General features: G+C 40.1%; 1 protein-coding gene across 7 annotated transcripts in view; it reads right to left on the reverse strand.

Moving 5' to 3' along the window:
* The window catches only part of OSBPL6 (oxysterol binding protein like 6), a 206,845-nt gene that overhangs the window by 42,496 nt on the left and 136,760 nt on the right, over positions 1-27,589 (reverse strand). For 5 of the 7 annotated variants that reach the window (XM_029225080.1, XM_029225081.1, XM_029225079.1 and 2 more), the window contains 8 exons: positions 22,682-22,768; positions 16,108-16,230; positions 13,319-13,372; positions 12,152-12,265; positions 11,865-12,035; positions 9,189-9,321; positions 2,710-2,813; positions 2,054-2,146 (listed from right to left, as the gene is read on the reverse strand). In XM_029225080.1, the coding sequence (XP_029080913.1) occupies positions 2,054-2,146; positions 2,710-2,813; positions 9,189-9,321; positions 11,865-12,035; positions 12,152-12,265; positions 13,319-13,372; positions 16,108-16,230; positions 22,682-22,768 (879 nt within the window). The remainder of the gene's footprint in view (positions 1-2,053; positions 2,147-2,709; positions 2,814-9,188; positions 9,322-11,864; positions 12,036-12,151; positions 12,266-13,318; positions 13,373-16,107; positions 16,231-22,681; positions 22,769-27,589) is intronic. The other 2 variants (XM_029225083.1, XM_029225084.1) reach the window with 2 other exon arrangements.

The raw sequence follows: 27,589 nt of genomic DNA on the forward strand, positions 1-27,589 counted from the left end.
GTTGGTTTGGGTGAGCAGAAAATGTCTAGGGATGGTACTAAATTCTGCAGCATTCACCCTATGATCCTTTGTTTTACCAGATCAAGTGGAAGTGAGGTTTCTCTTGGAATGATTAATAGCTTACCACCACCTCTCAGTCTATTTATTTCCACTGGAGTTGGAACTAAATCTACTTTCGAAAGTTTAACGTTTTCTTTGAGTATGGGATGAGATGGTTTCAATTTCCCCCCAAAATGATTAAACTAGAATCACAAGGGCCATTTTGTTACTCTTTGGCAAAACAGAAACAAGGCAAAAGAGCATAAATGAAAATTTAAGAACAAACCACCCCAAAATGTGACAGGAATATGAAATGGAGAATATCGTCCGGCTTTTTGAACAACTTCTTTTGATGACTCAGAAAAAAATCTCCATAAACTCTCCACACATTGAAAAGCACAGCCTGTGAATAGGAGGGCTATTCAGAATTACACTGTTTCCTCCAGAAAACACTGAGTGATATGGGGACCATGGTGGGCCTCGTAACCACAGTAGGACAGCCAGTGGCATTGCACTCATACACGCTGAGAACCAACCTATTGCAGACCACAGCTGTGAATGGGAATTTGTTCAGTGGGATACCTTATAAAAACAAGATTGAAATGCTATCTATCCACAAATGTATATGTTCTTATGATGCTGGCCTTCTTCAATTATTTTATTTATAATTAAGGTTCTTTTTTCCTGGCCATGATAACCATAGATACCATGTTTAAAAAACAACAAAAACAACAAAAAACGACCGCCACAAAACTAGACAATCATATGCTCAAAAGCAATTTTAGGCAATTTTCTTGTGAAGTCATTTGGCACATTTGTCTCTATAGTATTAATTTTCTGAAAAGAAGGGAAAACGCACAGAAACATACTGAACAAAAGACCACAAAAAATTGTGTTCATAGAATGTGGACATTCTAACAAAAAAAAAACACCGATCATTAGTGCTTGTGAAAATTTATTTTCAAATATATCAGATTAGCAAGCAAGGCAACAAAGAGTTTGTTATTCATACATTCAGAATTAAAACACAAAGAATGTTATCAATAAAACTAGAATTAAGGAAGAATTATTGTACTTATTTAAAAGACTGAAGAATTCTAAAAAGCAGTCCCTTTTACCTCTGTGTTAGAATATAGATTGATTTATAGTGCAATAAAAAGGAAAACAAAATCATAAGTCTAATTTTGATTGTGCAGGGCAAGAGTCCTTTATAATATATAGCTAGAATTGGAGTAGCAGAAATTCAAGCTTAAAGCTCAGAAAGTAACATGAATTTTGACATAAAAGGATCTTACTTTAAAAATTTTAAACTATTCAACTAAATAACTTATTTACAATGAATTTCAAGTAAATTTATCACAAGCCATGAAGACTTTAGTTCAAATTTTAAAAGTGAATGTTGATGGCCAATAATATTTTTGTAGAATCATAGAATTTTAGAGTTGAAAAGGAATTCAGAGATCATCAAGTAAACTCAATCACTTTACCCAGGAGTTAATGGAAGCCCCGAAACTTTAACAGAAATGCATGAGATTATACTGCCAGGAAATCACAGTGATTAGATTAGAACCCAGGTTTGTTACTTTCTAACCTATTGCAGTCCTCATTTCATTTATTGATAGATACAAGTTTGGACAGCGTTAACACATAAAAGCCTCTTTTAAGATCTAGTATATATAAGTGAATTTTCATTACAACCCATTTGATTTTCAGTCTAGATATTTAAGGTGACTTTTTGTTAAAATATGTTTTAATGCTTCCAAGGCCATAATTGAGGATGAAAATGCCACTTTACAGCCATATTACATAATTTTAGCCTTAAATTCTTTTTACTTATGCCAGAATAAGAATAGATTTCTCACTACTTTAGATAATATAACTCAGTCTGAAAAGCACTAGCTTTAAAGCAGTTAAAAGCTGCTTTAAACTTTTCAACTTCTATGAATTGATATATACAGACTAATATTTTAAAATATATATATAAGTATAAATGAAGGAAAAGTAAAGTCTGTACCTGCAGTTGTATTTTTGTATCTTTGCTGACACTTTTTGTTCTCCATCGTCTTGTGACCCGCTTGTCTTTCTTTGAAATATCTACACAGTTAGCCTACATTATACAAATAGTTAAAAGCAACAAAGCATTATTAAGTTAACACAGATGATACAGGTATAGACAAAGAGAGCACAGCAAGTTAGTACAGAATCATTGTTAGACACCTAAAGCAAACCAGCCAGGAGATAAAGGTATATCTGATGCACAGTGGGCATTAAAAGCAGAGATAAAAACTTAACCATAAAACATATTTTTCTGCTACACCAAATGAAAACAGGATTAGCGTTTTTGCTACACGAAAAGACAGTAATAATTCTGAGAGTATCTAAGTTATGTCTTCATAACTATCATTTCTAATGCAACACAAAAATGAAAGAATGATTCAGATATTTACTTCTTCCAGTTAGTTTGTATTTAAATGTAAAACATTTCAAAACATATATCTTAACACAATGACACCAAGATTCAAAAGTATTAAGAATAACTCCAGAATATAAACCAATCCTTATTGTAGTTATTTCTCTTTAAATGTTACCTTGTATATTCATAGAACAATCCAGTAAAAATTCTGAGTGAATATCTTAAGGTCCTTTGACCAACAGCAGTAAAATGTTTACCTGCATGTCAGTGAAGTTAGGTGCTGACTGAGTTCTCTGAAGTATTTCCAAATTCTGCAGGAGTTTGCTAAGTTCCACAAGGTTTGACTGGCAGTGTGCAAGGTCTAATACAAATCAGAAATTAAAATACGTTACAACTGGGCAGGGAGTGGTGGTGGTGATAATAAAAGGCACTCTATCCAAATTATGGCAAATATGATGAGGCAGATCTATGTTTATAGAATGATGATACTGGCAAATGAAAGAAAACAGAACTGGTCTCTGGTTTAGAACCATACAACCGCTGATTATTTATTGGATGACCTCAAAACCCACTCTTACAAATGAACAGTTATTAGTGTAGAAAGCCATTAAAATCCCAGTGAAATTGGGTGTGCTCATTTTCCTGCTGAGGTGGGCTTCGTCACATCAGAAGCACACTCAAGGGAACTTCAGCAGTTGTACAGTTCTGTTGTTAGGAATGTGTCTACCTGCTCTGAAGGTCTTCATATAGGACTCAGAATCTCTGCACACTCTACAGAGAGCAGGGCAGCAGCAATACATGGGGGGCCAGGTCCCACCCAGGTCCCATCTCTCAGCAGCATCTGCCCTAGGGTGGAGCCCTAGGTGAGCTGTTCAAACGCCGCTGTGGTTCTTCCAGGGAACTCTTGGCCATCAGTGGCCTTTAGATTCCTCAAGAAAGGAAATCACCCAACGCAGGTGACGGAAGAGAGTACTGAGGGGGCTAGGACCCTTCCACCACCCCCTCCCCATTTCAGGGGAGGCAGCACCATTGTACTCCTCCCACGCGCCCCACGAAGAAAATAAAGTGAGTGACTTGGAAGGGTAGGAAATAACGAAGATAAACGGGAAGGAATGAGGGAGAAAATTAGTACAAAGAAAGAAGGCAGGGGTTAGAGGGAAGAGGAGAAAGGAGTTGGCTAGAAGAGATCTATTTTTTTTTTTGGTACACGGGCCTCTAACTGTTGTGGCCTCTCCCATTGCGGAGCACAGGCTCCGGACGCGCAGGCTCAGCGGCCATAGCTCACGGGCCCAGCCGCTCCGCGGCATGTGGGATCTTCCCGGACCAGGGCACGAACCCATGTCCCCCGCATCGGCAAGCGGACTCTCAACCACTGTGCCACCAGGGAAGCCCAAGAGACCTATATTTTAACTTGCCTTTTAAAGAACAAAACGACATCACAAGCACCATGCTGGTACGGACATTGTCTAACACTACCTATCCATTAAAGCTTCTATCCAGTAAATATTACATTAATTCTCCTAAATAACTGTGATTATTCTACACAAATGGTGTATGTAAGTAGCGTAGAGATATAGAAATGGGGCTTAAAATCCTTTCTAACAGAATGGAAAGAGAACTTGGTGAGTGAACTCGATTCAAGGCAAAAGGATCCAAAACTAAGGGTCGGGAGACATTGATTTACTTTACACTTCTCAGCTGCAGTTTTCTTACCTGTCAAGTGGTGACAGTGCTATTTACTCTCTTACCTTCCTAATGAAAGTAGCAACTGAGATGGGAGGTGAGAAAATTCTATGAAAACCAGAAATGGTCTTTATGCTATGTTTAATCATCCTTCTAGGGCCTTAACTTGGAACAAGCACACCATTCCTTGACACTTCTATCATGGAAGAAATGAAACCCCTGGCAGAATTTTGCTCCTTGCTTAAGTGTCTGGTTGTATGTAAGGATTATAAGGACTTGCCCAAGACAAGAAAAATACCTTTAAAGAGAAATCTCTAGAATTTCATTAAATTAGATCTAATTTTAGAATCTGGGAAAAAGGAAATATTATGCCAAGAAAGGACTGTTGAGACAGTTTATAACAGTAAAAAATTTAAAACTTAAATATCTAGCAGTTTACTTACTTTCTCATCTTCCCTACCTTGTTCTGAAAAGAACTCTACTCAATATTCTGTAATAACCTACATGGGAAAAGAATCTGAAAAAAGAATAGATATATGTATATGTATAACTGAATCATTTTGCTGTATGCCTGAAACTAACACAGCATTGTAAATCAACTATATTCCAAAATAAAATTTAAAATTAAATTAAAAAAAATAAAAAGAAACATCCAATTGCAGAATAGTTAAATAAATTAAGGTATATCCAAAGTTATCCATTTACTATTTCATTTAGGAACCACTGACTTGGAAGACACTATGCACCCAGCACAGTTCTAAGCACAGGGAATATAGCAATAAAATAAGATTCATGGAATCTACATTCTGGTTTAAAGAAAATGTACACAATAAATAATCTGCACGTTGAACTATTACATACCATTTTAGTGACGGCATATACTGGTACATAAGGATGGCATATAAAATACTAATTTATGGGGCTTCCCTGGTGGCGCAGTGGTTGACAGTCTGCCTGCTGATGCAGGGGACACGGGTTCGTGCCCCGGTTCGGGAGGATCCCACATGCCGTGGAGCGGCTGGGCCTGTGAGCCATGGCCCCTGAGCCTGCGCGTCCAGAGCCTGTGCTCCGCAGCGGGAGAGGCCACAGCGGTGAGAGGCCCGCATACCGCAAAAAAAAAAAAAAAAAAAAAGAAAAAGAAAAACTAATTTAGTATTTTGTTTCTATGGGAAAAAATGCTCTCCAAGCGCCAAGAAATTCCCTTACATACTTGAGATCTGGACTGATGGAAGTCCAGACCTATGAATAACTAACCTCTTTAAGTACTGGAACTATAAATGTGCTATGTTATGGGTTCAAGAAGATGTTACTTGATGAACTTCTGAAATGCAACCAACCTCAATATTGCGATGCTATGAAATGATCAAAATAGACCACCCCCCCAAATAAAAGTGCTGTGGTAGTTCAGGAAAGGGACAGTTACTGTGGTTTGAGGTCGTCAGAGCAGACTTATAAGAGACAGTAAAACCTTTTGTGCGTCTGGAGGATTGATAAAAAGGCTTCAGCAAAACAGGAAGGTGGAGGAGGGCAGAGAGGGCACTGCAGGTTGGGAAGACAGCCTGTGCAAAGGCATGGAGGCAGGAACATGGAAGCACGTTCAGGAAATAGCAAATAAGTTTAATTAGGCCTATGGAAGGCAAGGTTGAAAGGGTAGGCAGGGCCAGAAAGCTGAAAGCTGGATGTTAAACCCTGGGCTAAGTAGTTTGGACTAAAGCTCAAGAGCTCACGGAGAACCACCTGAAGAGATTTTTGCAAAGAGTTATTTTATGAAATAGTGGTCTTGAGGGACTATTATATGTAGTGAACAAAGAATGGCTTTGGGATTAGTCAAATGTGGGTTGGCTGGAGTCCCAGCCTCTCTATCGGGGCAGCTGTGTAATCTTGGGCAGGCTCCTTAACCTCCATGCATTTCACTTTCCTCATCTGTGAAGTGGGGACAGTAGCAATACCTACGTCTCATAGCCGAGGGCAATGGGATAACGGCTGCTAAGTGCTGGCACTGGATGCAAACATGTCCAAACACAGTAATTTCCCAGGAGCCTCTGAGAGCGACAGAGCCACAGAGCAAGAGACTGAGGGTGTGGGTACCAGTCAGAGACTGGGCAAAGGGTGAGCCTGAGTTAGGACAGCAGAAATGGAATTCCAGAGGAAGGGTAGATGAGGGGGAGGGGAGATGGGGGAAGTTTGCAAAGAAATAACAGAACTCAGTTTCAGCTGGATGAACAGGGTGGGTGAGTCAGAGATGACAGAGGTTTCAGGAGTGGTTATGAGAGCAGCATTGACAAAGACAGGGGAGCCCAGGAACTGGGACCATTTCCACAGAGGAGACAGAGAATTTGGTTTTAGACAGGCTGAGGAGAAGGCGTGACCGAGTGTACAGACAGAGAGAGTCCACAGCAAGGGAGGGGGTGGGAATGTAGCATGGGATGGATACAGAGGTCTGAAATTTAAAGAGAGTTTTCAGCCCTGTTGAGAGAAATATGGTGCAGTGATTAAGAGCACATGCTCTGGAGTCAGACTGCCTGAGTTTGAATCCCAGCTCCACCATTACTAGCTGTGTGAACTGGGTCCAAGTGAGTTAACTTCTCTGTACCTCAGTTTTCTCATCTAGTGGAGTAAAGTGGAGTTGAGAGGATTAAATGAGTTGACGCACTTAAAACACCTAGAACAGTGCCTGCGGCACCCCATACCTATCAGCTGCCGCCACTACCACCACTACCATCATCAAAACAGAGACTGCAAGGCTTCCCTGCTGGCGCAGTGGTTGGGAGCCCACCTGCCAATGCAGGGGACGCGGGTTCGTGCCCCAGTCCGGGAAGATCCCACATGCTGCAGAGTGGCTGGGCCCGTGAGCCATGGCCACTGAGCCTGCGTGTCCGGAGCCTGTGCTCTGCAACGGGAGAGGCCACGACAGTGAGAGGCCCGCGTACAGCAAAAAAACCCCCAAAAAACAACAACAAAGAAAGCCCAGAGACTGCAGTTGAAACTAGAAGCATGCCTGTCATCTCCAAAGCACAGAGCACAGTCATTAGGATCAAGTTGGCCTGGGTTAGCCCTTCAGTTCTGTCAAGTACTTGCTGTGTAACTTGGACAAGTTACTTCACCTCTCTGAGCTGTAGTTTCTCTACCTATAAAAATATGGTTCAAAATTCCTGCTTGGTACTACTGTGAAAATCTATAAAATACCACATATGTAAAGTGCTTAGTTCAGTGCCTGGCCCATATGAGCACTCAACAAGCTATAGTTACTATTATTGAAGCTAAAAGCAGAATACTGTATCTTGATCATCCCTGCAACCAAGGTTGGCCAGAGGAGAATCCCAATGAAACAGAGAAGAAGCAGTTGGAAAAAAAGGAAAACTTCATGGGGCCTAAAAGAGGAGGCTCATTAAAGAAGGTCTTGCAGGGCGGGTCAGAGGATGAGGCTTGAGAACAAAGCAGAAAGCAGATGGTGTCCTGCTGCCAAGAATGCTTCTTCTATAGAGCAAAAAGGGCAAAGTCAAATTATGGGAGAGAAGCTGAAGTCTATGGGTAGGAATGACTGAAGTGGGAAAGGCTGAGGTTGTTCTCAAGACAGGAGATCATCACTACACTAAATCCTGAAGGAGAACAGAATGGCAGGATGAGGACACAGGTAGAGAGATCAGGATGGGGGGAAGTAGGGTCACCCCCGAGACTGGAGAGAGGGCACAGGGATGGGCCACAGAGTATCTGAAGCATACAGGGAGACAAAGACATTCCCCCACCAGCCAGGGGCTTCTTGGCATCAAGGTCAATGTCAATTTATTTTGGTCACATGAATGGACTTTGTCCCAGTAGACAGTCTCAATCTTTTCAGCAATGTCGGTGGCCAGGTTAAACTCCACAAGCGTGTGCAAAGTGGCAGAAATTAGAGGAGAGGCTGACTGTCTAGAACCGCCGCAGAGGCAAGCCTGCAGTGTCTAGGACAGTGAGGTCAGCTTCTTCCCCAACCTGAAGTTCATAAAAGTAAAACCCTTTTAATGGAATGTTAGCTGGACACACTTTATGAATATAACATCCCCCTTAAAGTCATATTTTCACATAAAGATTAAGTTTGGAATGTGGAGAGGGCTAATAAAAATGCTGCAGACTTTGAGTTCACACGTGTAAAGAAAAAAAAAAAAAAAGAATTGGTTGGGGCATGAACACAGGTTGCCAAATCTCAATTTTTCTGAGGACATAAAATAACATAACATCTCCTTTCACCATAACTTCATAAAAGAAAAAAATTTAATATCAAAAAAGTTAGGCCCAACATCACCTCAAGATAATTTAAAAATTAAATCAATTTAGATGTATTAAATACTTGGTATGTTGTTTCTGTGTTGTTTTGTTTTGTTCATTTTTGAAGGTCAAATGAAAGCTGTCTCACAGACTGGAAATGGTCTGTGGATCCAGTTTGGACCAACGTGCTAAGGCTCATTTCAAGGAAGGAGAAAGTTTCTGCAGATTAAGAGGCTGAGAGATGGTACAGTGAAGAATCATGTATTAGCTCGGAGTATTTAATAACTGATCCATAGAGGAACACCACTACCAGGTAACTGTGGATCTAAGATCAGTATAATTTTGCTGTTTATTGTTGGTTGTTGGGAAACATACACTGTTCCGTGGGCCAGATGGAGCAGCAGAGAAGGCAGCTGTGTAAGTGACCTAGTAGACTGTCAGCAGCGAGGCTGGAGGGTGCTCCCAAGGCAGCACTCAGCTGGGTGATCGCCCCCAGGGTCCGGGGTGTGGGAGGCTAACGAAGCCAGAGGGAACTGCTAACGCAATGAAGTGAGAGGGTTGAACTGGGTGGGAGTACGGGTAAGGGAAAAACCAGATTCAGGAGTTGTGAGGGCGCAGGAGAACGGACAGGTAAGAAGCCCGAGACATGACAAAGAGGAGATCTGGGATATAAAAATAAGAAAAAAAAAAAAAAAGCTGGAGGCAATCAAGGGGGCTTGGGGGGTGAAAGGTACAGCACCCATAATTTGCCCCTTTTGCGTCTGTTTCTTTGGCTCATCCTGAGAGCCCACAATGGGCAAGAACTAACCTTCTGCACACCTGTCCATTTCTTCCGAGTCTTGTAGCCAGGCTGCCACTTTGCTCTGCCCGGTCGTGCAGGTTGCAGGGAGGCTGCTACCGCATGGTAAAGGGGACTGCCATGGAAAGCTGTTTGGCTGCGCCTACGATGAATAAAAAAACGCGTATGGTTAGGCAGAAATAGTACATTTAAGTTACTAAAAAGAACACAAGTATACTCAAAGCGACATTAAAAAAGAGAGGAACAAAAAGGCATGCTCAAAATATGGAAGAAGCCTCTTGGCTAAATGTGGTATGAGCTCAGTAGAGCCAAAATTTCTAAGCAATGACGACACGACACTCGTTAAGCTGCCATCTCCACCAATAAACAAAGGGGACAACATTCAAGTATGTTATATCTCATACTTGCAAGGACATGCCAACTCAAATTTTCAATAGTTTTGCATTACTCAGTAAGTTACAGCTGATACAGTGTCCTTGTTGCAGTACTCAACTCACGAGTGAAGGCCTTTCCTTTCCGAAAGCTCTCTGTACACTTATGATCAACTCATGGTCCCATCAGCTACCTGTGATTCTTAAATACATTACCCACCAGCAAGCAACCCTGTCATGCTGTGAATGCATATTGAAAACTGTAACATATAAAATGGCAGTCTTGGCAAGTTATTATTATCTATAGCTGACAGACTTTCCATTAAAGGGATTTTATGTGAAATAAAAGTTGTATGAAGTATGTAGATACTAAAGTGAGTACAGTAAACACTGTGAAAAAAGCAGAAACTTATTTCCCCCAAAGCTGAAACAACTTTAAAACCCCATATTTGACTTTAATATTCAGTTACAACTGATTGTGTCAGTTGAAGGACGCACAAACTTAGCAAACCCAGACTTATTTATTACCCTCACAGGGCCACAAACCAATTAACATTCGAGAGTCTCATAATCTGATGCTTAGAATTCAAGCAAAGCGATAAAAAGCTCTTTTCACTCTTTACTGCATTTTGATAAATGTAACAGAAATCTTTCACTGAGTTAGATCTCAGAGGTATGTCATTTGTAGCTAGAGCAACAGATCTATGAAAACCAGAGTTGAAGAGCTTTCTCATTCCAAGGCAAACAGTGGGGAGGATCTGGTTTCAGTTCTCCATTCTCGGATGGCGCCCAAGTTATTTAATAAATAACACAAGGGATGAAAATAATATGTCTTTTATCAACACTCTGTGCCAAAGACACAGGCAGAAGCTGGAAGAACCAAAGGGTCAAACATTTATATTTTTTAAATATCCATCTGGGATACATTTCTTGTTTAATTTGGACTAACTCTGGGATTCATTCTATTCTGTGATGAGAACACAGGAGGCCCAGAGAAACTTGGGGGCTATCTTGCACATCTTGTGTTGGGTCATTCACTAAGTGCCCTACTTCCTAATAACCCTGACCTACTGGTTCATTTCCTTTGATTTCAGAAGCAGTCAGTACTAGGGTTAACCCAACACCCTGTTCCTAGGAGAGAGATATTCCATAATGAAATAAGGTTTGAGAGCCTTGTGAAATACAATTTACGGGATTTAACAAAAATTAGGTAAGTAATTTCCATCAAAATAGCCAAAACTAAATACAGCTGTGTTTCATTTAATCTGATTTGATGAGTCTTGCAGTTACTCCATGAGGTTTTTCAATGCTTTGCAGAGGAAACTTGGATATGTTATTCCATATATCCCTATGTAGGAAAACAGAGAAAAGCAGGATCTTCGCTGAAACACATTTGAACTCAACTCCTCGTGGCAGCTAGTTATTCACAGATGTCTCTATTCTCAATATCAGGTGCCAAGTGAGGCACCGGAAGACCCCTGGGCGGTGCAATGTGGCTATGGTTCAGAAAACTTAATTATTGCGGCAAAGGCAGAAATAGCTGTCTCCCTGTCTATTGTCTTAACCTTGGTTTTTAACAGGCAACACCTCTAGCTTTTCAGCAACACAGAAAAAGAACTCTTAATACAGCCGAAAGAATAGCTTCAGCCTTCCTTAATCTGGTACCTCGTATAATGAAAAAGGCACTGATTTTGGAAACAAAGATGAAGATTTTGATCTTGGCTTAGCTGTTTAATGTCTATTTAACTTCTGGAAAAATTCTTTACTGTCTCTGAGCTTTGGGTATATTTAAGACGAGAGATTAATGAATGTCCAATGCTTAAACACAGTGCCTAGTCATTCAAATATATTATATTCAAATATATTATATTACTGTCACAATCTCTAGCCCACTTGCGTTAACCTCATGGGGAAATTCACTGGTCTCTCTCACGGTCATGTATATATTACAGCTCAAGGCAAAAAACAAGTTTCACTTTAAAAACTTTGTGGTCTTCTTATTACCACCCAGGAAGACATCCATTTCTAGGTGCTGATTAACCAAATGTTCACTCTACTTCTTAATATTCCCACAAAGCCACATACAATTTAGATGTACTCCATTCATAGAAAGGAAAACTTAATTCTCTTGGTCCACATTTCCACCGAATCTATACTTGTAATTAACTTTGATGGTAAATATCACTATTGTCTTCTGAGGGTTAGTTTACAAAGCAAACCTTCTCTTTCTGGTTTGTAAAATGAGACACAGTTAACATGTTTGCATAATTTTCCAAGCAATTTCTGGGCTGACTTTCATATAACAAAGTCATACCTTTCCATCCACAACAGAAACATTAGCAGCTGGTGAGGATTCAGCTGTGGAGGTTGAAGGAAATATGTGAAAACTAGCATCTCGTGGTGATCTCACAATTTCATTCTGCCGATACAATCGATGATGGCGCAGTTTGGAGACCCATGCATCAAACCAGTCCTGGGATTTCACCTAAAACAATAAACAAGAGGAGTAGGTAATGGTGAAACCAATCTCCTGTTTACCACTGATATAGGCAAGTGATTTCCCCAGATATTGGCAGAGAAACTGTTGAAAGGCAATTTTACCTTCAAATGATAGATATGTTCTTCTGTGTCAAGGTCTATTCTCCGAGCTTTCTTTTTAATTGACATGACAGAGAGTCCGACATCGATGCTTCCGTGGACCTTTCCTTTTTGAATCTGAAATCAAAAGACTGGTAAAAAGGCTGGAAGGACATGTGATGTGATGTGCTTTTGTACTGAAGTGAGCTTAATGTAATCTTTAACTTATCTATAGGAGATGGAACATCACACCACCTCTACAAAGAGGAAATGGCTAAGGTTCTGAAGTTAAGGTCCTGAATCTGAGGACAGCTGAAGTTGCAGTGACTTCATACCAATTTCAATAAGTAAGACTATTCATCTCACTCCTGTTTTTGGCATAACTTCATAATTCTAGATTGCACAGTTTATATACTAAAAAAGATACCTTTACTGGTTCCTAAAATAACTATGGTCAATCTCTGACCTACAACCCAGAAGATCCCCAAGTAATCAGCTAGAAGACTGCTGCTGGGGCAAAATTGGGCAGCTAGTACAGAGGGCACGGAGCAGCCAGCTCTTCCTTCTGGCTGCCCTCATCTGGTCAAGGACACACAGCTGATTCAATGAAGGAGCTGGGGACAGAACTGAAATCTGAGCCCTCTGTTACTTACCCTATATACAATGATAAGAAGGAGAGCATTTTCCAGTTTTGCATACAAACAATGACTTTTTATATTAAAGAAAAATAATTTCGAATAATTTTAGAGTTGGGATGCCCAAGATAAAAGAATGTATGAAACAGAAATGAAGTTCATAAGATCGGCCTTAAAAAGACTTCAGTAAGAACAAATGTTGCTTTAAATCTCAAAAAAAGCCCATATAGCATAGTTTATTGAGAGATGCAGGAAAAAAGCCTACTTGGGTTTTCTCTCTAAGACAGAAAGGGTGATTTTTATTAGTTGGTGACTTTTAGGTTTAAGCTTCTGTTTTTAACAACACACATCACAATAGTTAAGTTAAATCTTCATGCACCAGTTTGAGATTTTATGCTAGCTTGAGCATAAGTGTAAAACACACCTTCCACGCAACATTTGTTAAATCTTACAGGCACAGCAATGCACAGAGCTGGTAACTATGGCACAACACTTGTACACTGTGGTGGTTACTCACTTCAAGCAGAATTCTAAACCAGTCATCGTGTCTACTTACATCAAGTGGTGCCTTTGAATACTTTAACATTCCATTATCCAGGACAAAAAAGCGCTGCAAGAACCAAACAATCCCCAGTTATTGTCAGTATTTTGAATTATATAAAACATTCACAAGTGTGGGTCTAACATTGCTTGGCATTTTGTAATCAGTATGTTTGATCATTTTCATGTATTTGAATTCAGTGCACCTGGCCACGGTCAGTCACATGAAATGGTTAAGGAAATCTTAGCTCGAGTTCCATACTATTTACCTAGCAGGGTTCTTTTATACATAATCCAATGGGGATGAAATCTCTCACCACAGTTTTTCTTTTCTTTTCTGTTTTTCTTTCTTTCTTTTCTTTCTTCGTTGTACCGCACAGCTTGTGGAATCTGTTTCCTGACCAGGGATTGAACCCAGGCCACGGCAGTGAAAGCCCTGAATCCTAACCACTAGACCACCAGGGAACTCCCCCATCACCACGGTTTTTCTTAATGGGGGTGTCAGGGGTTGGGGGGGAAGGGAGGAATCCCAGGGCCTGCAACTAAGACTTTCTAAATGAATCATGGTGGGGTGTTTTTGAAAGTGAGAAATGAAAATAAATGAAATGAAAATAACCTGAGTTAGGTCACAGTGATTCTGTGAGGAATTTGTCTACAGGGGATTTTCCACCTTGGAGATAAACTCCTGAATCTCCCTGGCTACCATAGATAATTCTGAAAACGCCCATGCCTGTTAACAGAAGCCAGTGGACTGGAGCTATGAATAATGAATTATCTGCAAAGTTTAAAAAGTAGCCTTATCAATATGCTTGCATCTCCACTTAGCAAAATACTTGCAGTTCACTCTTAGTAAAAGAGATTAAAAATTATTTCTGAACTATATTAAGGGGAAAATATATATATTTGGGGCAGTTTTTGTCTCTTTCAAGACACTCATGGTCCAGTCCAAATGAATCTAGCCATTTTTGCTCCACAAACCTCAGGAACTCTCTGCTGTTGACTTCCTTTCCATGGACAATTGACTGGAGAAAAAACAGCATTCAAGGACCCAATCAAACAATGGGTCCAGTGTCGTCCTCTAGTCTCTACAGATGCAGGGAGTCTTTCTGTGGCTGGTAAATTACTCTGCTGGGAAGTTTTTATGTGGCTCAGGAACTCTTAGCTGCTGAGGTGACAGGCAGTCAGGCCTGGAGACACCCTACACAGAACTCACAGAAGGTCACTGTAACCCCTTTGTTATAGGTTCTGGGGTTGCGGGGGGGGGGGAAGAAGTAAGCACTGGAAGAAGGAATCTCTATAGCTGAAAAACACTTGATTGCCTATGACTTGGGCAATCAAATGGGCTGATGCTTGAATAAATATCTGATGGTATTAGAGACCAAGAGAAAAGGCAATGCAAGGGAGAACCTCCTATTGCTTATGTAGCAAAATGTCTAAGGGAAGGTCCAGAAAGAGTTGCTGTTGAACCACAGCCAGTTTTGCTGAAACATGGACTGAGAGTGCTTAATTAAAATTAGCCATTTATATAAAATGTGTTTCTTTGACCCCTTTCTTCTGTTTGTCCATTCTATCTATCAAAGAATTCTAGCAGGGATAACCTATAGGATGGTCACAGGGAAAGAGATAAGCAAGGCCACTGATTTGAGGAATTGCAAAGTGGTAAGGTCAGAGTGAAAGGCAAAGGTGATTCCAGGAAGGAGTGTGGCCAGTTGGCCAAAATCCAAGAAAGAACAAGGGTGGGGAGAGATTCCTGGCACTGGTATAACATTATGGGTGCAGGGGCGACTGCCAAGGTTTCTGACAAGTGAGAGGGAAGAAGACTCTTTGACCGGTTTTTATTCCACCCTCAGAGATAGGGGGTTGGGGTAACATTTCCCAACTGTTAATTTTTAAATCCTTCTCTTAAATTGCAAAAAATATATTTCCTCAAGGATGTTATAATCCATAACTTCCCCTTTTGGGTCAATGGGCAGCCACCAGCCCGCCATTTGTGCCCACAAATCCATCTGCCTTGAGATGAAACCCATCAGCAGATGTGGCAAGTAATGAACCTGTTCTTTCAGTGATTTCAGACAAGATACTGGTGGTCTACCAAAAGGCTTCTATTGAAAATAGAGGACAACTTTCTTCTCCTAAGCATCCAGAATTCCTGCTACTCACGTAACTGCAATACAGTGTAAAATATTTTCTCCATAATTAAAACTGGAAGATGGAAAAAGAATGTGGAGTTGGGTAGAGAGGAATAAACCATACACGTTAAAGGGCAGTAAACAAACTTCCAAGATCAGTGACTTTCCATCTTTAGTTTGCACTGGTAACAATAATTCCAGGAATCTACCCCGAGGACTTAAATGGAAATTCATGTATAAGAATGTTCATCACAACTTCATACAATAAAAAATTAGACATATGCTACATATTCACCAATAGGGAACTGGTTCAATAATGGAATTAGTATAAATCCATCCAATGGAAGCCATGCCTGCATTTTATAAAATCTCATATTTAGAAGAGTATTTAATAAGAACATATTTATACTAATTTAAGTTAAAAAAAAAAGCAGAGTAAACAAAAATATGTCCAAACTGGATTTTAAATATCGTGTAAAATATTTTTTCCCTGCATACAGACATTACAGATCTCAGACTTAAATAGGTATGATAGGTTGCAGCCTGTACAGTTAAAACAAGGCCTTGAAGACTAGCTTTACACATACAACTGTACCCTTGGTTTCCCACCTAATGACACCAAATAAGAGCCTCTATTTATGAAGATGATCTGAAGATAATATGATGAAAATGTTACCTTGTGCCAGCCCTTTAAAGGCCATTTTCTCTTCTTTAGCATAAAGCCTTCATGTTTGTCTGGTCTCTGGACATTGGTTTGGCCTATTTTCAGCCCTTCTATAATCTCCCAGCTGTCAGCTTCCTGAGAGACAAGAAGAAAAACAAATCACATGTTTCTCAGTGTTTGATGACACACTTAAAGCAGATTCTTAAGTAGAAATTGCTTTTAAAGCGATACTCAACCCACCATTCTGGAGCAAATTCTAGCCTCAGACCCAGCTATGCACTTATAATTGAAGTGAGAACGAGTTTCCGGGTACCCCTGGAGGTATGAGGGTCCATCAGAGATGAGCTGGATGGAGGTGGAGTCTGGGGTAGAATGGACTTTTGATTGCCTGCATTCACAAGGTTTAAAATGCATTTTTCCAGACAGTTCATCTCTGGGCACAGAGGCGCTTTAAAGTTTTAAAATAAGATCATTTTGGTGAAACATGTTCAATTCGTGTGTGGGCCTGGTTTTCTGTAGAAATGAAAAGGCTGCAGCAGCTTAAGTGGCTCATGACTTCTCATGCTGAAGAGCAGCGCTGTGGGCATCTGTTTCCTCTGAGTGAGGCTGCGTGCATTTCAGAGTGAGCATAAAATGCCCCGCTTGCCAAACACCCACCAAGAAGTCCGTGCTTCGAAGACATACATACCCTTAGGAGCCCATGAAAGAGCCAGAAATCTGGGATTCTAGAGTCCATATCACCCTCCTCTGTTAAAAACAGACTAAATCATGGTTTCCTCTTCCATGAGACATGTTTTGTTCGTCTATGGTGTTAAAAAAAGTTTTAAAAATGATTTGTCAACATTTTAAACATCAGAAGATTGCAGGCTTTCAAAATCCAAATTTCTAGTCTTTTGTGAAAGCCTAAGATCTGGCAACGCTGGGCCTGCCCTGAAGGACGGCTGCCCATCTTCAGTTTACCACAGTCCCCCTTAGGTCTGCTTCCATGTTAGATACCTGCCCCTTAGCGACATCCTGGGTTTTAAAATCCCTGGACCAGGTGATTTCTAAGGGCTCACGCAGCTCTAAAGTAACCGCTGATCTGGCAAACACTCATATTCTAGATCTCAGGCTTGGGGCACAATCAAGCAAAGTAGAGGCAGAAACAACGAGGTCACATCCCATGCACAACCGCTGCAATCCTGCCCACAGTGCAAGGAAGCAAAATCTCTCAGCATAACCTGCTCGGCTGCCTCAGCTCTGGAAAGACGGATGCAGCTCCACGGATCAGGGCAGGCCCCTCTGCAGAACGCCCCAACCCAAACTCACTCAGGAAGCTGCCTTCTGACATGTTCTATCAGAAATCATCTTTAGACCACAGCACAAAGACTTCAACGGGAATGGCAGTGGGTTCCATTTCAGGGCCGCTGGACTTGCTGGCCCAATGTCTGGGTGGTGGCTGCCCAGAACCTGCTGCAGGACTGTGAGGCTCTGACAGGACCCAGGGGCGAAGGGGCCGTAATCGGTTACCGATGTCGGCCACAGGAGCAGGGGGGGAGAGGGTTGTGTATTTGCCATCCACGCCTCTTTCCCCTGTCTTCTCCTTTCATCTCAGAAGCTGCTTGCCCTATGGCCGAGTCAAATCTAAGCCCAAATATGTGTAACTAGAGGGGGATTTTCACCGAAAATTGTTTCCAGGAGATGTGGCTGAACATTGCTTCATGCAAGACATCATGAAGCCTAGGAGATACTCCTGGCTTGTGAAAAGCCCTCTAAAGCCAGCATCGTGCTTCTACCCTATCTAAGCCCAACCCTACAACCACCACTGCCCTGAGAACTAATGTGAGATCAGTGTTATTTCTCCATCTGCTTGGTCATCCCTGAGGGGTGCCTAGTGAATGAACTACAGCCCTTACAGAAACGCACCTACCAGTGTTCATTCGGCAATATTAAGAACCCTTTGAAGGAGCTGTAAATTTCCCCTTAACATAAGAATACAACCCCCAAAGTGATTTTCTACTTGAATACTGTCAGAAACTGTGATTGGTCTGAACTGTTAATTAGATACAGTAATTTTAAAATGTATATTTCTCTATGGAATGTGTATCTCTCTAAATAAATCCACTTCTTACCTAAAAAAAAAATTATATATACATATATATATATATTTTTTTTTCTGATGAGACAGTTTCAGGCTCTATACCATGTTTTTTGGACAATAAAAGGGATTATCATCAGGAGTACAAAGCAGAGCGTTTTGGAATTTTCATTTTTTTAATAATGAATTGCAATTGAATTCAGGTGAGCACTGCTTATAAATAATGTTAGAATAACAGAAGAAAATAGTAGCTTCTCATAAAAAGTCCAGTATCTTTGGTTTTATACTCTCATCAGCAAAGTAGATAAAAATGATGGATTTTTATTCCATAAAAGTGATGGATTTCTATAGATTTCTTTTAGAAAGCCTTGGTATAATCAAGAAATTAAAAGAATAACTCTCTATATATGTGTACGTATATTCATTAGTGCTCTCTCTGTTCTTAGAGAGATATCAGCTGTATTTAATGATATTTCTATTTTTAGTAGCCCCATCCATAGATACCATCTCCAGAAGAATAGCATTTTTATTTTTGGCTAGATCTTATCTTATCTGAAGGCTAGTAGTGTTCATCTTTGATTTATTGTGTGTGTGTGTGTGTGTGTGTGTGTGTGTACATATATGATGAATACTCTGGATTACTAATGAAAATGGAAACATTTAATAATAAGTACAAATGCTTTTTGAATTTTTTTCTAATTAAAATCAGACTGTAGTAGTAGCTTGTCCCTGTGGTGCTATGACTACTGATCTCTATCACAGCAGTTTTTTTCTTCTTTGGGAATTTAACCACAGAGGGAAAAAAATGGGGGGCGTATAGATAAGTAAGATAGGAAAAGCAAGAAGTTAAAATGTATTTTTTAAACATAAATGCAGCAGCTCTGAACAAATAATTCCACTCGCTCTGACGCAGAATTACTAAACCCAGCAAAAGAAATTAGGAAGAATCCTAACATAGTTCTTAGAGTTAAATAAACTGTCAAACAGACAAAAAGGCAAAAGATAAAGCCAGAACAAACAACTCTCTCTACTTCAATTATAAATACTGGAGACTTCCCTGGTGGCGCAATGCTTAAGAATCCACCTCCCAATGCAGGAGACATGGGTTTGAGCCCTGGTCCGGAAAGATCCCATATGCTGCAGAGCAGCTAAGCCCATGCGCCACAACTATTGAGCCCACATGCCACAACTACTGAAGCCCGCACCTAGAGCCTGTGCTCCGCAACAAGAGAAGCCACTGCAATAAGCCTGCGCACCGCAATGAGGAGGAGCCCCTGCTCGCTGCAACTAGAGAAAGCCCGCGTGCAGCAACAAAGACCCAATGCAGCCAAAAATAATAAATAAATAAAGTAAATTTTTAAATAAATAAATAAATACTGATGATAATCTTACAGATAAGGTGTGTAAGAAATGAAATATCCCAACCCAGGACTTAGTACAATCCATCTCTATACTTAGTAGATCAGGTCTATCTTGAGAAAGCTAAAATTACTTTCTGAAAATTGAGTAATTTTTTCATAATTTCAATTGATATTGATTTTCTGCTTAAAAGCCACCAACTTTCATAGGTTTACTTAGAAACAGAGTCAAAAGCCCTAATGTGATCACATCAGTACTTGAATCAGATTATACAAACATTTTTGCTCTTACAGAGGCTTTAAAAAGACCTTTGATGTAATAACAATACCTAAAAACAGAAAGTAACCTAATTATAGCCCCAGTCTGCTCATTTGAAAAAGCCAGAGACACTTCCTTTCTCAAGGGTATATTCTCTGTGCATGTGTGAGTGGGCAGGGGATATATGGAATGCTTTAGGAGGTGAAAGCACCAAACAAAGAAACTGGAAAAATCCTGAGACAGGAGTATGTGTACTTCAAACAATGTTCTTCCACCACCAACCAGTGCCCAGGAAGCCCATCTTCTCTCAAAGGGGCTGAGAGATGGTGAGATGCTATGGTGTCTGGATTGGATGGGATTCTCTGATTTCATCAGGTCCCAAGAGATGTGTTATCTATTAACAGAAAAACACAAGAGTATTAGTTGTACAGCAAGGTCCAAGCGGGCAGCTGCACGGAGGAGTAATGGGAAGTGGATACTGTTGGTGCCCTACCCAGATCCCTGTATCAGGCCAGTGGACCCATGTCCCAGCTGCTGTGAGCACTGTGAACTGCTAAGGCTAACAGCTTCCTTCTTCTACCAGGAATTGCTGTTTGGCCAAGCTGGGGCCTTCACCTGGGAAATTATGCTGTAGCATGACCCTCCCCCATGGCTCTCATGGACTGAAGGACACAAGGGTACAAACAGCTGAGGGAATGAAAAGTCCTTCTTGCCTCAGGGTGAGTCCAACTCTGTGACGTAACTCATGCTCCAGAGCTCACCATGGGATCAGGCTGAGGGTGGACTCCAGCTGGAACCCCCTATTGCTTAGCACCGGCACCTGTCCTAACCTCTTCGCTCACCCCTTTCCTCCTAAGGGTTCTTCCTCCATAAATCACAGGCACCCTAAGCTGAGTCTCAGGTTGTCCTAGGGAATCTGACATAAAGGAAGAATGTGAAATAAAGTAATGAGTGTGGTAAGTACAGAGACGGGCTACACAAGACAGCTTGGGGCTGAGGGAGTCAATGACCAGCACTTGAGAAAGGGTTCCTGTGGGCCTAATTTAAAAGAAGTTGGAGTTTACTTCAGTGAAGAAAGGGGAAGGGAGCAGGACAGCATTCCTGCAGGCCTGGTGGAAGAAACAGATGCCCAACAGTGGAAGAGAGAAAGGCATGGCCAGAGGGAACTGCATGCAGGTGGCTGCAGCTGGAGTATGAAGTGAAATGCCCAAGAAGCTGGAGATGTAGCTGGTGGGCCAGGAGTGGCCAGAGCAAGTCATGTGTATGTGTCGCTCCCTACTTGTTGTTTTAATACCAGCACCTCTCCTTTCCATTTCTGTGTCTCATTCTACAAGTCTTCCTTTCTCTGTTTCCACTGCTCTAAATGTCACATACTTCACAGCTATCTGACTCTGGACAACTTACTTATACATACCCCAAGTCTCAGTTTCCTTATCAACAAAATGAGAATGATATCGGTACTCACTTCATCGAGTTGGGGACTGACTGAGAGGATGTATGCACTAATCCAGTGCCTGGCTCAAAGTGGGTGCTCAGTCAATGTTAGCTGCCTTCTCCATCACCCCTAAATCAATATTTATTCTCTCTGTCCTTTAGCTGTGTATAAGAGAGGACTGAGGTTTCAAAGAGATTAGTCGTCACATTTACCAAGTAGACATTCTCTGTTTGCCATTCAAATAGAAATAAGATCATTTTTCATTTCTAAGTTTTTTAAAAATAGTTTAATAACTCCCCCTTTTTTAGTTTAGCAGTTTACTCCTGTCTGATGGAATAAATTTATAGTTTGTAATGCCTTCAAAGTGTAAAGAGGTACAAATGTCTGTATTCTACAATATAGTAGTGTAGTAGAGTGTTCTTTTCCTAAAGGATTCTGTTTAATATAGGAAAAGCAATGTGGATGGATCACTTATACATACTTAGAAGTTAATCTTTCGGGGAGATTAAAGTGCTGTTTTTATATTTGGATTCAAAATCCCCGTGCGTTCTATTTTCTGAGTTTCTCAGTAGGAGAGCCAACCCACCGAAAATCTCAGGGAATCGAGCAAGGGGTGGGGGTGAGTAGGATGGTGTCTCCTTGACTTTTCTTTGTGATTTTTGCATTTTAGACATAAATGAATTTAGATATTCTCCTAGTCCGAGGAAGAGAAAGCTGAAGAGGAGGGGACACTGGCTTCCATGAAACAGAAAAGGTCTTCATTAGTAGTCTGCAGGGTTCTCCTCAGAGCTCACTGCTAGGAAGTCCAGATGTGAGAAGGGGACTGGGACTCTGAATGTACAACGCCCCCTCTGGCTAGGGGCTGTGTTACTCTGCAGGTGGGGTAGAGCTTAAACAAGTCTAAGTTTGAATCCCTGCTCTGCTACTTAGCAGCTTTTTTGACTTTGAGCAAGTTACTAACTCTCGGTTTCCATACTTGTAAAATGTAATAAAAACCTACACTGCATGGAACTGCTCATGAGGATTATAGTAAATGGGATCATGTATCTAAGCACTTAGTATAGCACCTGGTGTGCAGTGCATGGACAACAATTGTACCTGTTGCTGTGTTGTTACTGCTGGACCCAGTGATGTTTTTCTATAACCTCGATATAGAAATATTAGCTCATCTTACCAACAGGGAATGCAAAGAGTTTCTCTTGCCCTTTTCCCTTAAAATAAAGAGAATTCTGGAGGTTTCTATGTAACCCCGCACATCCCAGCAAATACACTTTCATCTCTTTCCTCCTTACGCAGGGCAAAGAAACCCTACATACTGGAGGTGGAAAGAAGTGAAAGAGCAGCTCTACAATGGGTGTCACAGCTACCTTAGGGGAGTCAGGTGTAAGAAGTATTGTTCAACTGGCCACAGGCCAGGCATCTTACCATGTGAGAAAGCAACACATTCTGTCACTGACCTTGGAGAGGGGGACCGGTTCCAGCAGTTGCCGACTTACAGAAGGTTCAGTGCTAGAGGAAGAAGTCCTCTCCAGTATGTGGATACTCTGAAAATACATGGAAATACAGCCTAGGGTTAGAGAACCCATTTCTCATGTCGATGGACATGGGGGTGAGATCACACAGATCACAGTGAGAACAGTGAGCTATATTAAAAACCGCAAGTTCCTGAAGGGACCAAAGGTAGCAACAACTGTAAGGAAAATGCGAGGATAAGGATTTTGTTTTCTCCCCTTATGGACTTGCTGGTGAATTTCTGCTGCAACGCTGGTTTCAGTCTTAGAGAAAGAGTCAGAGAACACATATATTAAAAGAAAAAAACATGGATTATGTCTCAACATTTTTATAACTATGAGAATGGTGGCACACCTACTACTTAGACAATTAGCCTTACATAGAAATATCTGCTCATCTCTCCAATGGCAGGAGACAAAGAGAAAGGTCTACATCAAAAAGCCCAGAGCCTTAATACCATTCAGTCTCTACAGTTTCTTATAATCCTTATAGGATAATTATAGATTATAATATTATAATTATTATAATTATAATAATATGACAATTCTTAAATGCACAGAGAAGAAAACAATACATCACATATAATAAGCAGTAGATGTCTTTCAAAGACTATAAAGAGCATTCACAGATCAGTGAGATGACATTCCAACAGGAAAAGAGGCAAAGCACATGAACAGGCAACTTGTGCAGAACATTTGAAAAGATGTTTGACTTCAACCACAAAGATTTTCAAAGAAGTGAAAACCAATATAATAATGATTTTTAAAAAACCCATTACATTCAAGAATAGATCAGCGTTGGGGGAAAGGGACTATAAACTGGGTACAGTCTTTCTAAAGAGGAATTTTGCAATTGTATTAAAAAGTCTTTGGAAAAAAAAGTACCTGCCGCAAGGACCCAGCAATCCCACAGCTAAGTCTTTACCCTAAGGAAATGATCAGACTGGTATGGAAAGATATAGGAACAGACGTGCTTACTAAAGCATTATTTTATTATAGTGAAAAAAAAATCTAGGGCTTCCCTGGTGGCGCAGTGGTTAAGAATCTGCCTGCCAAGGCAGGGGACAAGGGTTCCAGCCCTGGTCCAGAAGATCCCACAGGCCACGGAGCAACTAAGCCCGTGCGCCACAACTACTGAGCCTGCACTCTAGAGCCCGTGAGCCACAACTAGTGAGCCTGCGTGCCACAACTACTGAAGCCCGTGCGCCTAGAGCCCATGCTCTGCAACAAGAGAAGTCACCGCAGTGAGAAGCCCACGCACCGCAACAAAGAGTAGCCCCCGCTCGCCGCAACTAGAGAAAGCCCGCATGCAGCAAAGAAGACCCAACGCAGCCAAAAATAAATAAATAAAAATTAAAAAAAAATCTAATACATACGACAATAGTACAGACTTTTAAGGATATAACATGCAGTGAATCAAAGTGACAACATGAATTTCTGTTTATTGGTATGGAAAAAATAGCCACGATGTTCTGTCAACTAAAAAATCAGGCTATAAGGAGTATGTAGAATATGATGATGTTAAACATATAATCAAAATATATTTCAGAATGTTAACAGTAGCTGTATAGAGGTGGTGGGATTATAGATGATTTTAAATTTTTTCTTAATTTTTTTCTAATTTTTTAGTGCAAAAAATATACATTACTTTATATTTGGAAAAAATTAAGCACTTTATATGAAGGGATAAATCTGAAAGACGTTAAAGGAATAATTCAATGGAGTTAATATTTAGATATAGGCTGAAAATGTAACATTTTTCCTCTAGTTATAACATTTCATTGTTTCAATAGACAAAGTTGGATTTTATTACTTATTAAGGTCTCTTTTTAGTATCTCACTGGAAAACTATCAGATTAATGTTTGCTTTTTTCATAAAGAAAATTACCCTTTGACCTGAGCCAAATTATTCTAATTTCTTTAGGTTTTCAAGCTTTTGGTTATTTCTGTTACCTTGAAAACAAGAAGTCCGATCGTAAATTTTTAAAATCCTACCTGAATGCTTTTTTAAGTCATTTATTAGAAAGAGGATAACTGAAGTGAAAGATTTAGGAATTGCTCCTATTTCTCCAACTTGTGAGGAAGCAGAAGAAATAAGAACAGATATTTTGGGGCCAAATACAAAGTTGGGCAGGGAGAGCGAGAATTCCTAATCTGACAGCTGAAGTGTCCAAGGACAATTTAAGCATTAAATGGGACTCTGCTCTTTCCAATCCCAAGTTCACTTGAATTAGCAGGGAAAAATGATACAAGGGACTGAGCATCGACATATTCAGCGTCAGCACCTTTTGTGGGAGAGTCAGAAGCAAAGGCATACTACGGAGAGAAAAACAGGGAGTGTGTGTTCAGATCTTTAACAGACAATGAGACCCCTATCATTTGAATGTTGGTGCGTTTAATGTTGTCTCAGAGGTCTCTGAGACTGTCCTCAATTCTTTTCTTTTTAAAAATATTTATTCTATGTATTTATTTAGCTCTGTCGGGTCCTAGTTGAGGCACACGGGAACTTTGTTGCAGCATGTGGGATCCTTCATTGTGGCTCTGGGCTCAGCAGTTGCGGCGCACAGGCTTAGCTGCCCCGTGGCACGTGGGATCTTAGTTCCCCGACCAGGGACTGAACCCTAGTCCCCTGCATTGGAAGGTGGATTCTTAACCACTGGACCACCAGGGAAGTCCCCTGTCCTCAACTCTTTTCATTCTTTTTTCTTTATTCTGCTCTGCGGCAGTTATTTCCACCATTCTATCTTCCAGCTCACTTATCCGTTCTTCTGCCTCAGTTATTCTGCTACTGATTCCTTCTAGTGTATTTTTAATTTCAGTTATTGTGTTGTTCATCACTGTTTGTTCTTTAGTTCTTCTAGGTCCTTGTTAAATGTTTCTTGTATTTTCTCCATTCTATTTCCGAGATTTTGGATCATCTTTACTATTATTACTCTGAATGATGTGGTACATATATACAATGGAATATTACTCAGCCATAAAAAGGAACAAAATTGGGTCATTTGTAGAAATGTGGATGGACTTCGAGACTGTCATACAGAGTGAAGTAAGTCAGAAAGAGAAAAACGAATATCATATTAACACATCTATGTGGAATCTAAAAAAATTGGTATAGATGATCTTATTTACAAAGCAGAAACAGAGACACAGACATAGAGAACAAACGTATGGATACCAAGGGGGAAAGGAGGGGGTGGGATGAATTGGGAGATTGGGATTGACATATATACACTATCGATACTATGTATAAAATAGATAACTAATAAGAACCTACTGTATAGCACAGGGAACTCTACTCAGTGCTCTGTGGTGACCTAAATGGGAAGGAAATCCAAAAAAGATGGGATATATGTATACGTATAGCTGATTCACTTTGCTGTACAGTAGAACCTAACACAACATTGTGAAGCAATTATACTCCAATAAAAAAAAAAAAGACAATGGGAACAAATGACCTGGGACTTGCATTATTTACTTGTTCATGTTAATATTCTGTATGGGATCCTATTTAAAACATAGCAGCTGAATATGAAATTTAGATTTATTCTGAGATCATATAATTAGGAACTAAAATGAGAATTGTTGTTGAAGCAAAAATTGTATTACTTTCTAGGATGTAATCGTCTCCCCTCACACCCCTTCACTTTCTTTTTTGTGTTTAAAAATGACAAAAGTAATATATGCTCATTATAAAAAATTCAAGTACAGCATAGAAATATATAAAAGAAGTCAAAGTTCCCACCCCACTGTTACTCTCCCCACCCCTCTAACTTCTGCAGCAGTGCTTCTCAAAAGGTTGTCCATGAACCCTGGAGGTCCCCAGGGCCCTTTCAGGGCATATGCAAGGTGAAAATTGTTTTTATAACAATACCAAGATGTTATTTGCCTTTTTTACTCTCATTCTCTCACTAATGTATAGTGGAGTTTTTCAGAGGGTACATAACATCAGGATCCTTCTCTATCTTCACACTTGCAGATGGCTAGGCAATAAAATACACATAACATTTCCTCTGGCTTCCCCCTCCCCCCAACAAATAAACATGGTAAGAAATGCAAAACCTGGAAAGAAACTTGACCTTAGCAACTATGCAGGCAAGAAATAAAGGATTAACTCAGGAACTTAGCCAGGTGAAAGAAAGTAAATCGCCTAATTTACAAATCAAGCCACAGAAACAGAAAACAATTTAGGATATTTAAAGTGTGATAAAAAATGAGTTTTGTCTCTATATAGAGACCTGGGGATACTTAAAATGTTGCTGGGATTTTGTGGGTCAGAAGGGTTAGTGACCAAACAAACCAGGACAGCATCTGTAAAATACCTACTGCAGTACCTGTCACAAGAAACACAACATTAGTCTTTTCTCCACCCGATTTTACAAAAGTTCATATTAGGGAAGAAAAGTAAGAGGTTCATTCATTTCAAACATTTATAATATAGTACACATGTAAACTGAATGAACAATCCAAACCCCAAATTTTGTTGATTTTCCAAGGAACAGAGAATTATAAAAATGTTTCCTAAGATACGGTAAGTACATGAATATTTTTATTACCACAAACATATGTATATATTTTACTGAAAAAGTAAAGCATGATTTATAAAACCACCAGCTGATGATACCTATTATTATAAATGTAACTAGCTTCAAAAAATAAGCTATTTCATTTAATTTTCATAATGATAAGAAGCCAAAAGGTCTTATACAAACTTGTGCAGTACATTGTATATTTGTATATTATTCGAACGTATCATCTATCCAATAATAAAAAATTAATCCACTACCTTAAGAATTGGCTTCAAACTCATGGTTTTTAAATAAAAGCCAAAAGTATATCCCTGAAGTTTTGTAATTA

The sequence above is a fragment of the Monodon monoceros genome, unplaced genomic scaffold (assembly GCF_005190385.1).
Source record: "Monodon monoceros isolate NGI ecotype Baffin Bay Population unplaced genomic scaffold, NGI_Narwhal_1 Super_Scaffold_16, whole genome shotgun sequence".
Taxonomy (NCBI): Eukaryota; Metazoa; Chordata; class Mammalia; order Artiodactyla; family Monodontidae; genus Monodon; species Monodon monoceros.